At 34.4% G+C, this 13,573-nt stretch overlaps 1 protein-coding gene across 1 annotated transcript; it reads right to left on the minus strand.

Moving 5' to 3' along the window:
* Positions 1-1,315: 1,315 nt before the first annotated feature.
* IBH1 (ILI1 binding bHLH 1) lies at positions 1,316-2,582 on the minus strand. Its single transcript, XM_088870923.1, has one exon. It carries the CDS (start codon positions 1,986-1,988, stop codon positions 1,500-1,502), a length of 489 nt encoding a protein of 162 aa, XP_088727049.1. The 5' UTR covers positions 1,989-2,582; the 3' UTR covers positions 1,316-1,499.
* Positions 2,583-13,573: the final 10,991 nt, after the last annotated feature.

The following is a 13,573-nucleotide window of genomic DNA, read 5'->3' on the forward strand; positions in this document are numbered from 1 at the left end:
GAAAGAGAAGAAAATGAAACGCTTTCATAAAAGTTCTCGTAAAATCGAGAATGAAGTTTTCATTCTATACGTGCTAGATAATTTATTAGTAACTACACCCAATCTACTAAAAAGTCCCACTTATTTCAAACTTTCTATAAAATAGTAAAAGCATGTGGAAATACTGGTAATGGAACCAGGTACAAGGCATTCTATTTATTTCAGATATCTGAAACTGAGAGACGCTTGACCAATATCGATATCTAATTGTAGGCCTACTTGATAATAAAAGGTTTAAAGGATTCAATTCAAATAATCCCGTTCACACCCCACATTTGATTCAACGATCATAGGCACCTCATTCTTTTGAATTCAAGAGTCTCATATTGTTACTCAATTGTGAGCAAGAAGTGAGAAATTCAAAAGTCTTGCCTAAATGATTAGCAAATACTCATGAACGGTCCGATTCTAAGAGCATCTATCCCACAAATCAGAAAAGAGAGAATAATTCTCTATTTTAGTGTTATAAAAATCCTTGAGGGATGAGTACTTAGTGATTAAGGATAACTACTCACACATTAGAAAAATCCAAATGACAACTTCGATTTAAAGCATGCTCGAAAAAGAAACCTTTCCATGTGACTCATGACTTGTAAAATTTATGTGTCTGGTGACCTACAGTTGTCTGATATTGATCCATGGTTTGGACTGAGATGAAAAGTGTGCTACAGGTTAGTACTAGCCATATTCATCATCTTTTAGTCCAGTTGGATGGCAGGATGTTCAGCAACATATGTATTATAAGTGAGAGGAGATACATGGAAAGCTGGCTCTCCATAGAAAGGGTTAAGTGAAAATATGGAAGCATTCTATTTGAGCATAAGATCTATTTACCTATTTTTTGAAAAATCCAAACCAAAAGGTCTAAGGGACATGAACTTATTTTTACCGAAATTTTGCTCTTGAATGTTGTTGCACAACATATGATATTCAGCATATTATATGTTACGGGTTCATCTTTTGGAGATATTTATTCTTTGAGCATTTTCACCTGCAACACTGAATCAAGAGTCAGCCAAACATCATCAGTGTAGAAAATACTGTAACATGAAATAAATAAAAAACATTTCCACATCCCCAAGTTTGGGAACCCGCAAATTTTTATTTCATTCTATGATAGCTACTGGGTATTACCAAATGTTCACAAAAGAGGAACTTAGTGCTAATAATTTAAATTAAAAAAAAAGAAATTGACTGAGCATTACAATGGAAGAAGAATAACACTACCCATAAGAATATCAAGGTCAGTTCCTACGGTTATGATAAGAAGGACTTGTAGAGAAGCAAGCATGGTAAACTTAAATATTTACAGCACTTATATATTTACAATCTGCAAATCCCAAACATTTACATAGAAAAGAAGAAACCAGTTCCGAGTTTCAACAGTACAGGGTAGAAGGTCCCCTACCAGCTGTGTATGCCCACCTCAAGTGGGTTCTCATCACAGAGAGAGCGAGATGCTAAGGACAAAGAGACTTGACAATGTCCGCCATTGCCTTTACCTGGGTCTCAAGACACTTGATATAATCGGCTGTTTCCTCCAAAAGAGTGCAATAATCCATTCTCTCACCTCCAGGGACCAGTCCTCTCAGCTTATCAGGACGGCTTATGCTCTCAACGCCTCTACAAACTTCTTGCTTCTTCTTTTTGTTTAAAACCGTTACCCTCTTTAAAGCTCTGCCATGTTTCAAGTGAAGCTGAAACCTTTCAAGGATTGCACGGCTCCATGCTTTCTTTGGGGTAACTGCCGAAGCCAACGAAATATCCGACGCCAATTTGATCATCTTTCCACTTCGATGTTTGCTCGTGTTTTTTGATTGAATTGTCGCTAGGGCTTTCAAGAAGCGATTGCTGAAGGTGGGTGCCAGAGAGTCATGGTTGTTTATGATGATTTTGCCGGGTTTCGGTTTTTGATCACTCCCCCCATGGTTTTCCTGTGATGGATACATTGAGAGAGAGGAAAAGAGAGAGATGGGAAGGGGTTGTAGAGAGAGAGGGAGAGATGGTGAGGGGATCTAGAGGGGGAGGCACAGAGATGGTGAGGGGCCCTAGAGAGTAAGATGGGGAGATGGGAATTAGGGTTTATAAATTCTAGAGAGAGAGAGAGAGAAAGAGAGATTGGAAGTGGGGGTTTGTAAGTTCTCAGGTGAGGAGTAGTACAATGGCTTTTATGATTGGAGCAAGGGGATCTGGGGCTCTGACAGGGGGGGCCGCTATATCAGAGAGACAAAAGGTTCATACCCCTCCCTCTTTCTCACTCTGCAGAGCGGTGAGAGAGTAAATTTTGAGTCTACCTGCATGAATTCAATTTGTGGGCAACGCTCAGCAGGTGAGAATATTGCAAAGAGATGAACTGAGGGGTAGTTGCAGAGTAATGGAGGTGAGACCCTTATGATCACCCATCTAGAGAGAGAAAGTTAGAGAGAGAGAGAGAGAGAGAGGAAAGAAGACGAATGGTGGGAGGGTAGAGGGAGGAAACTTGGGAATCAAGGTGTTTAGTAGTGTGGTAGTGTGGACCATTAAAGGGCCAACCTTGCACATGTTAGCACATGGTTCCCATGCCCCCCTTAGATGATGAATACCCCTTTAATCTCCTTCTTTTACCAACCACTTTCATTTTAGACTTTCTTCTAACCATCCTTATCCTCGATTAATCTGATTATTGTTGAAGTCCGTTCCGTTCATCCACAGGGGAGTGTGATGAACGCTCCTCAAAAGTCCCCACTTTTTAACTGTAAAAAAATGGAAGGGTCTCAATCATGCATACGTCACTAAATTGTGCATTGTCGTTGTGGTATAATTCCCTTGAAATAGACGTAAAGAATCATTGTTTTTGCGCCTGCATGAGCCAAAGAGAGAGAGTGTGATAGGTTTGTAGAGGGTGTCAATTTTATACTATTGAAGGTGCACTTCAAAACTATGCCGGAAATGTAATTTTGGAAATGTAAAGCCTTGTGACAATATGAAAACTTATTGTTATTCCAATTATGAAATTTAAAATTTTAAAAATGATGAGGATCAACCAGATCTATGAATCTCAAGTTCAAAGTTGAAGGTTTCACAGCATAAAAAAAACCTTCAAGGTAGAGTTGAGGGTTAGGAAGAGAGAGAGCGAGTGTGTGCAAAAGTGTGAGAGAGATATTCGGAATAAGGATTGATGTGTATGAGAGAGAGATTCGAACTGAGGCGCTGATGCGTATGTACGTGGGGCGATGTGGTCCTTCTAATTCACAAAGGATTTTCTTTAGCAAGGCCCAAGGTAATTTTTATTTTCTTAAAAGAAAAAGTAATTGTCGTTTTTTTTTCTTTCTTGAAGGTTTGATTTTTGGGAATGGATTCTAGGACGTACAAGCACTTTCCCCATAACCACTAATGCCCCAACCCATTTCCATTATGGCCTTTGCATTTGACAAATGATTTCCCCTAGTTTGCCACGTAAATTTCTTTTCTTTCTCCTCTCTTTTTAATGAAGATATGATTGAATAGGATCGCATACTGTAAGGCCATTCATCTTTGTTACAAAGATGCCATAGTCACTATCAGTCATTGGATATAAAATTGTACGGGATGAAGTGTGTCCAAATCATAGTTATCGGGAGCGCCACTTTAGGGTGGCACTCCCGCTCCGAAATCTCGTTCCGGCATTCCGGTGGTGGGATCTCGCTAGGAACCTGTTCCTAAATTTTCGAGATCTCGCTCCAATTTTTTGGATTTTGGATCTTATTCGCTTGGGAGCTCACTCCCTCTGAATCAGGAAGCTTTATCTACTTCATGGATCTCGATCCCATACACAATGGAGCTCGCTCCTTATAAAACACAGATCACGTTCCCACTCACAACGGAGATCGCTTCTCCTTTATCATGGATCTCAATCCCAATTTCTCACGGAATGCGTTCCGTAACATTGTAGATGTGGTTCCCAAATAAATTAGATACCCGCTCCAATAATTTTAAGATCGCGATCCCGACGCTCTCACATCTAGGTCTTAATTGCGACACATCAATGGGCATTTACCTATAGTAATTACCCCATAAAGAAAAGGCTTTATTTATTGTAGGTGTGGTTCCTAGTTTGTAAAAGGTTGCAACCAAAAAAAATCCAATTAAACTGGACCTCTAAATTTTATCATAATATGGAAATTTGTGGTAAATGTTTTTTAAGATTATCTAAAACATATTTTCATATTGAATTATTAAATTATTAAATTTTAACCTCCAAAAATGGTTAAAATCATGTAGATCTATAAACATATAAAAATATTGTTAATGCACGGTCTAGATAATGTGTTGCAAGATGAAAAATTCGTACAATTGAGGGTGTTACTAGATTCATGAAATATTTTCCTAAAGATTAATAGTCTAGCAATAGTCTTTTCTATAAAAAAATTTGTGGTACATATGTTAGTGCACCCACAAAAACAAGAGGTTTCCCTTGGAAAAAGAAAGACGCAAATATAGAGTTGAACAAGACAAAGCAAACAAAGATTCGGAAATAGAGAGCGAAGAAGACTAAACTTTGAAAGACTAGGTACCAAGATGTACCAAAAATTGCAATTTTCTCAAAGGCCAAGGAAAATGATTAAGATTAAAGGTAAGAAGTAAGAACCATTCGGAAGGATAACCTCATAAAGATTTATAGTTCAATGAAAAAGATATGACCTTTCTCTCAAAAAATGTGTCAAATAAATTCAAGTGATACTCAAACCTTTTTTGGCTTAGTCTTGTTGGTTTATTAATATTTACCCCCTCCTGCGACTCTCTTTCTCTTTTATCAACAAGGTTTCCACTCCACAGGCAAGACTCTCTCTCATCAAGGTTTCTCCACACGCAAGCCCCTCTCTCTCATCAAAGTTCACTCCTTGCACAAGCTTTATCTCTCTAGTCTCTCTCTCCCTCTTCATCTCCTTCTCTCTCCCTTTCACGTTGTGTCATAATTATGAAATTTTATTACTTTTGCAAACTAAGTAGCATGTTTCGTTGGTGTTTATGGATCAATAGTGAGACTATGTTGTCTTGAGCACTATGGTTAAAAATTAGACATCAAGGAGAATTCTAGGTTACAATGGTTAAAAATTAGAGGTCAAAGAGAATTCTAGTTTTTCTGCACAAAATAGAAGCATCTAAGGGAATGGGGGACTTTGGAGCTTCAGTAGCTTAGCATCAGCCGATCTTCAAACTTTATGCTTTTGTTGCATTAATTTTATGATTTTATTAGATTGTGTTATGCAGGTTTTTGTTGCTTGTCATTTTAAATTTTTGCAATGGTAAATCGATAGGAAAACAACATAGCAGCCAATGTTGTATTCAACTTTTGTACTCTTATTAGATATTCTTTACAGGTTTTAATTGCATGACATTTTCATGTTTGCAATAGTTCACCAATAATAATTCCGAGATATTCTATGTTCTATCCAAATTCTAATAACGGGCCGGTTGGCATATACATGATTCCTTTTTCATGTTAGTTGCACTCCATTTTCATGTTTGGGTGGAAGCAATGGAAATGATGTTATAGTTCCTTTACGACCCTAGCACAAATACTGGTGTGTAAGGCCCTTAGCATTTCTCTTCTCAGTCATGGCCTCTCCTCTCTACATGGTTTCCTCATAATACATCTCTCTTGCCACTACCTCCCTCTCCCACACAGCATGTCCAAACCACATGAAGCCAAATGCATTGCAAGGGTTGGGAGAGAGCACTCCCTAAAATCAAAAGCTTTCCAATAAGAAAATTAAGCATTTCAGAAGCTGAGAGAATCGGTAGCACATAAAAAAAACATGGTTGCAAAACTTTAGAAATTGACATATACTGGAGAGTTTTGCATAAATTTTTTTACCATTCAACTCCAATTCGTATCCAGTAATTGAAAGGTAGTGTATTTCAGCTTGCCATATTACAAGTCAAACTAAACACTGTACATGGACAATAAATTGATAAGGGACTATAAATTGATCCATTCTGTCAATGTATGCTTAACATTAGAACATCACACAATCAGATTAAAAAATTCTAAAGTGTAAGTTTCGTGCACGCCCATACATGTACAAAGATTGGACACATGATCCACTGTAACCTTGGAGAGAGGATGGAAGCAGATATGTAGCAGCCAAAGAGACAAGGGCAGACTTGTAGCAGGAAAAGGAAACAACATAAATTTTATAGTTTGGAAAATAAGGGGAGTTCCAAACAAAAAAGAGGTATACAGTTTTGCAAAAACATAATCTAATTTCAGCACAACCAGTAGAAACCATTTTCAATACCCATGTGAGTAGGACAAAAAGATCACAATTATAATTGACATAGATCTCTAGAAATGATATCGCACAGGTGTGGGACTTGACATTCCAGAAGATCGGTGTCAAATTTGATAGTGATCATTTGGAATTCTACTACGTACATGGGTGTAGGAGAGTCTCATATGATCATTACTCTTTACAAAATACACTCTAAAACCATAAACACCACAATACATAAACCATTTTCAACAGCTAACACATCCACCTTTATCACTAACACATCCACCTTTAGCAATAGCTAACACATACACCATTATCAATGACTAACATGAAGAAACATAGAGAAATAAGAAAGCCACATACAAGATAAACGAAGTAGATATGAAATGCGCAATGACTATAAAAAAATAATATATACATATTTATAAAGTTCACACCATAATTCTTGGACCAATTAAAAATGGTCTCCAAAATTATAAGTTCACACATGCCACAGTAGAAATTGTCAATTAAAAAGATTGCCATAAAAAACTGGAGAGATAGAAGGCCATATTTAAAAACCACCATGCACGAAAAGAAGGAACAAGAACTTCACACATACCACTCACATCAGGGGAAGACAACAAGAATTCTAGAAGAAGCATGATATGGGGTTTGGAAGCCCCCAATAATCGTATCAATGTCCACTTCTTACTAGAATTCGGTACCCCTAATGTTCCAAGAGGATCATCGGTATATGTGAAATTCCATTCCACCTTTGGTGACCACAGAGGGGATACGGGTTTGAGGGTCATAGGGAAACTCCTCAACCAATCATTGCAGCTCTCTCCTTCGAGGTCTCCACCTTTTTCGCGCCATGTTCCAGTTCAACTCCTCAACTGGAATACACTCTTCCACTACAACAATCTCCCCGAAAAACACCAATTCCCCTGCCCTAAGCATTTTCTCTTTCTTAAGCATGATTTCCATCTTCTTGTACTTCTGGGACCAATTACGAGACCTCGGAGAGAGGTCCTCTTCCTCAAATGAGGATTCAGTCACCAATACGGGAGGGAAGAAAGAGGAGGAGGCCATCACGAGATCGCGAGAGAGATTTTCAGGAGTTGTGGCTTGAGTGGGGCACTTCAATGATAAATGGCCCCAGTTGATCTGGGACTCCCATTCAGACAATGTTTTCTTCAGTGTTCCAAAGGGAAAAGTTGGGAGAGCCCAAGCATCTTCTAGCAATATTTTGTGCTGTTCTCCCTCCACGATTGTCATCCTTTGCACAGACATTGACTTCAAGCAAAAAGACCAAGGAAATGCAAGATGATATATGGTACTAGTGTCATTACTCACTAGTTTAAGATAAAAAAAAAATAGTAACCATTAAAAATTTGAACATATTGGGTGGTGTTAGCTCTGTTCAACAAGAATCCATCATTATAGACACTTACTTCAAGGCTCCCACATATAAGGCATAGTCATCATTCAAGGGCTCAAATAACTACCATACTCATACTCGGCGCTTTTTCATTATTACTATTGGAAACAAATTTTATAGATACTAGATGATCTGCTGATAGAATGAAGCCACTACAATATTGCTTTAGAACAAGCAGTACAACTGTTAAGACGTAAATTCCACAAAACAATTTTGAAATCTCCTTGTGCAAGAAAACTCTCAGTGGGAGCTAATACCTAAAACATATGGTAGCCTTTTCAGGAAAAATGAGTCAAATCATGCACTGCTTCATCAATTTGGGAAACTTATTTAAATCATAAGATCATCACATTTACATGGCTTGCTATTGAAAACATATATTAATTGTGATTATCAAGCTACATATAGCTTTCAAATTCTTAGAAACTGCTATGAGTATTTAAAAAAAAGATTTAATATCAGCCCCATATGCAATAATGGTGATGTTCCTACAAATATTATTCTTTCAGATTACCCTGCCCTCGAGTGAAAGTCAATGAATGGGAGTTTACAACATGTTCTATGGAAAACCGGACAATTATGAAAAGAGATACTCGTAGTAATTTTAATGAATATTAAGTAAGAAAAAAATTCATACAAAAAAACTCAAATAAATAAAATACACTACATATTTTTACTCAACGAAAATAATTCCTGTAAAATTCATAAACATTATATCAAGCAAGAAAAAAATTCAAACAGTAATATTTACTAAATAATAAATAAGCCTATTGTATTCATCATCTAAAAAACAAACGTCAAATTTTAATTTAATGGAAAGAGGTTCTGAATAAATCATAAATGTGATATCAAGCAAGAAAAAAATTCAAACAATAAAATTTAAGAAATAATAAATAAGCCTGCTACAAAAAAATACACCACATATTTTTATTCAAATGTACTAATTCTAATTTTCCGAGTTGTGTGTATCTAAAGACCATTGGTACATAGATATATTTTTTTTCTTTAAAATCAAAATATACCAATGTTCATACAACTCTAAAAAATAAGTAGCTACATAATATTCCAACACGATCAAAATCAGCCTACTAGGAAACGAGAAATCAACACTCATCAGTCCAGATAATATATTATAGATGGAGCAAATTCTGCGGGAACTGCGTCTTTCTCCCCAATAACAAAGAACAACTTCTTTGTTAACCATTTCTTCAAAAAAGAAAACAAAAAAGTTGTCATAATTTCTTAGTCACAAGTGAATCTTCCAAACTAAATTTACAGTGTTGTCTTAACAATTTCAAATCTAAGACAGAAAAAATGGAAATCATATGAAAACTTATGGATTCAACAAAGTGTGGGAGTTCTGAGTAATCACAGCAAGACCATGAACCCAAAACATAATTCTCTTGAGGTGGCATTATTTCAATCACAAGTTTGTAGTTTATGAGCAACTGACATACAACATTAGAATAAGATTCCAACCAAAACCTTCCCTCCAGAAAACATGTAATGAAAACATGAATCAACTCTGAAGAAAGAATGTTTTTTTTTTAAAGTATGAAAATAACAGTACACAAAAGAAGAAAAAAATTATCTCGCTAAAACAAAGTTTAAAAAGAATAACATATTACCCTCTACAATCCAGATAATATATTATAGATGGAGCAAATTCTATGGCAGCTGCTTGTTTCTCACCGATAACAAAGAACAACTTCTTTGTTAACCATTTCTTCAAAAAAGAAACAAAGAAGTTGTCATAATTTCTTAGCCACAAATGAATCTTCCTAACAACATTTATAGTGTTGTCTTAACAAGTTCAAATCTTAGACAGAAAAAATGAAAATCACATGCAAACTTATGAATTCAGCAAAATGTGTGAGTTTTGAGTAATCACAGCAAGACCATGAACCCAAAACGCAATTTTTCTTGAGGTGACATTATTTCAATAACAAGTTTGTAGTTCATGAGCAACTGACATACAACATTAGAATAAGATTCCAACCAAAACTTTCCCTCCAGAAATCATGTAATGAAAATAGGAATCAACTCTGAAGAAACCATGTTTTTTTTTTGAAAGTATGAAAATAACAGTACACAAAATAGGGAAAAAAAAAAAATATCTCGCCAAAAAAAAGTTTACATTAAAGAATAACATATTAATCTCTACAATCCTGGTAATATATAATAGATGGAGCAAATTCTGTGGCCACTGATTGTTTCTCACCGATAACAAAGAACAACTTCTTTGTTAACCTTTTCTTTAAAAAAAAAAAACAAAGAAGTTGTCATGATTTCTTAGTCACAAATAAATCTTCCTAACTAAAAACAAAGACATTGTCATAATATCTTATGAATTCAACAAAATGAGGGAGTTTGAGTAATCATAACAAGACCATCAACCCATAACACAATTTTTCTTGAGGTGACATTATCTCAACCACAAGTTTATAGGTCATGAGCAACTGCCATGCAACATTCAAATAAGACTCTAACCATAGCATTCCCTATAGAAAACATGTAATGAAAACAGAAATCAACTCTCAAGAAACCAATCATCAATCGATTCATTTAACGTACCCAGAAATATCCAGCTCAGATTAAATCTTTAGAAGGCAACAAGGAAACCCAATTTATTGTCACATACACAAAAGAAATAATAGAAATCAAGTGGCTGACTGCAATAAGAGATCCTCAGGGGGAAAACCTATTTAAGTGAATAAAAGAAAGCACAAAGTTTATACCAGAAGTTGTATGCAAACGACACAGAGTTTATTGAAAACACTATATATATGAAATTGTGGACTTTTGAAAAAGCGTGAAAACTAAAATGCCGCCGTTTCAAATCAGACGTTCACCACGGGTAAGTCGGTAAGGAGTTGAAGTTGAACAACCTTTTCAGTTCACGCCGGTTAGCTTAGCAATAAAACTTTTTGGTTTGAAAAAAACATATTCAGTTAAAGAAAAAATAAATAAATTTAAAACTGGATGCAAGTACATATGTAATTTAACATTTCATCTAGATAAAATCTATATTCTTATTGGCAAAAAAATTGTGCATTAAAAACCGAGTGAATTAAATAGTCATCAAATCTAAACTCTCCTGGAACAACAATTTGAATGTTTGAAATCTGATGTATTCCAGGTGGCGCTGACAGGTTAGGATGCAAGTACACAAATGTCAATCATTGGAATTAGATGAATGTACATATGTTACTCATAAAAAATAGATACATAATTAGTTAGGGTGTAGTTTCTATAAGGTTGCAACAATAAACAATCCAATTAAAGCACACCACTAAATTTTATCATAAATGTAATTTAGATACAAAAATTCCTAAGATGACTTGAAAAATAAACTGAGGATCCAAATGTTTTCTTACTATCTAAAAACAAAATAAACTAAAAGTCCAAATGTTTTCTTACTAAATTTATTAATTTTATTATTTAAAATTTATTTATTGTTTCATTTTCATGGTCTCCATGATGGAGAATACACCTCCTGAAAAATGAAGTAAAAAAACATATCTCAATAATCATATCTCAAAATGAATTCGGGCTGTTCGTTAAATGCTAACTTATCAAATCACATAAGACAATATTTTAATAAAATTCGAAATTTCCAAAAAATATAATCATTACATATCTAACACATGCCAGCGAACATTAAATGTGGCTAGGGCCAAATTTGACATAGGTTAAAAGAAATTTTGTTAAAGATCCGCAAGACCATAATATATAAAAAGATATTCAGTAAAATCTTCAAAAATTAACTCTTAAGTTTATATTTCACTTCATATCTAATACTTCAACAAAATATTATTATTATTTTTATATATTGAGGAAAAACTTGGTATTCCTTTGAGAATTTTAAAGAGCATTATACTCATTCGAGAGCACAAATATGTATATGTTTTTCCCTTAACACGTGAGTAATTAAAAAACCGTACAATCTTTCCAAAATTATATCTCTTTCCCAATAAAATATGAAACGTCATGATCAGAGTTCGAAAAAATCTTTCAAAAATTTAATACACGTCGACGCGTGTAGATTTCAATGATCGTGAGTTTAAATTTTCTGATATAATTTAAATGCAAATACACGCCACCTTTAAATGCTCCTATAGATAATAAAAAGCCTGTAACTTATATAACAATGTCTTCAGTCTAATTCTTAGTATTAATTTTATTAATTTTTTTTTTTCATCAATAATTAAGAAAAAATGTATTTTTATATTACTATTTTTTTTATATATCGATAAAGAAACAACTTTTTTCCGCCTAATTTTTATAATGCATAGTTCTCCTTCAGGCACAAAAACTTGTTTTTCCATCCGGATTTCAAAATGATGCTTATTCTAATTTCCATTAATATATTTACCGAAAAATTTATTGCTTTTTCCAAAATTACAAAAAGACGTCATGATCATGATTCCTCCCAATATTATATAAATAAAAAAAAAATATAATATTTTAATAAAAAAATATTATATTATTTATTTATTTTTCAAAAAAAATAAAAAATATAATATTTTAATAATAAAAAGTAACATAACAATATTATATAAATTAAATTTTTCAATAGATATTTATTGTGCATTAAATGTGAAGACCAGTATTCACCTTTACATTACCGCGTGATAGATGATATATGTATTTACTTGCTCTATAGTTACATCATATGTTTGAAATTGACATCATGACAATATTATATAAATGTTTTTCGTGATAATGATTACTTATCTCATTTTTTTATATATAAAAAATAATGATTACATATCTTTGTGATAAAATTTACTCTATTTTCGAAATTTCAAGGGAAACAAATTATCTCTTACTTGTAACTTATGGACCAATGTGCTCCTTCGAGAGCACAAACTTTTCTTCCCAAATGACTCTTCCCCAAAAACGTAAAAAATCTTTCTCAAATTTAATATACGCGGGCAGATTTAAATGATCATTGCGTTTCCCAAAATACAAATACTTTTATCTTCGAGAGAAATGATCGTGTGAGACCCTCTCACTCCTCAATGGCGTGAGACCCCCATCATTAGCCATTGGATAGAGAGAGAATGTGCTATCGAGAGAATGGGCGAGAATCGCGTAGGAGAAAGAGGCTTAGAAAATTGACATTTAGAGAGAGAGAGAGAGTCCATATTTCCCATAAGAGAAATGATGATGGTGCAATTTTTTAAAGTAAGTACATGTCAAGTCCATAATTCTCAAAAAAAGAAATGATGATGTGTCATTTATCCCAACGACGGTGCACATACCTGAAATAGCATTAATTGTCTGGGGCGGACTTTGTTTTATGCTAACCCAAGCGGCTGTCCATTCTGCTGTTAGAAAGACGCCTGCATAATCTAGGCCAATAGCATACCAAATATTTTTCCATTAAAATATTTATCTTTCCCCAAAAACAACTTGATAAACCAGTCTATAAAGAGAAATGATGATGAGTGCAATCTTCCAAAGTAAGTATGCGTCAAGTCCATATTCTCAAAAGAGAAATGATGATGTGTCATTTTTTACAATGTCCACATTAACTCTCTCTCTCTCTCTCCCGTCCTCCGTACATCCCCTGACCATGGCCTTAGTAAAGTGTAAACATATAAATCTAACGCCTCATTAAAAAACCAGGGCCTTTCTTAGTTCTAGTCACATTCATTGAAAATCTTAACTACTTGAGCGAGCATTATTTCATTAAATGAATCAAACTCAAGTTCTGAAGTAATTGCTACAATTTTTAAGCATCTTACACCAATTTTGCCGCATTAAAATTCTTCAAAATTACTTTGTGGGCTTCTTCTTGAATGTTTTGTACTTCGATAATCACAGTTTTGATCAAAATCCACAACTTAGTTCTATAACTCTACTTACC

This window comes from Amborella trichopoda, chromosome 6 (assembly GCF_054954075.1).
Source record: "Amborella trichopoda isolate Santa Cruz 75 chromosome 6, AtrichopodaSantaCruz75HAP2 v2.0, whole genome shotgun sequence".
NCBI classification, from domain to species: domain Eukaryota; kingdom Viridiplantae; phylum Streptophyta; class Magnoliopsida; order Amborellales; family Amborellaceae; genus Amborella; species Amborella trichopoda.

Bases quoted from the DNA above. Each gene is read 5' to 3' on its own strand.
- IBH1 (XM_088870923.1), bottom strand. From the start codon at position 1,988: ATGTATCCATCACAGGAAAACCATGGGGGGAGTGATCAAAAACCGAAA.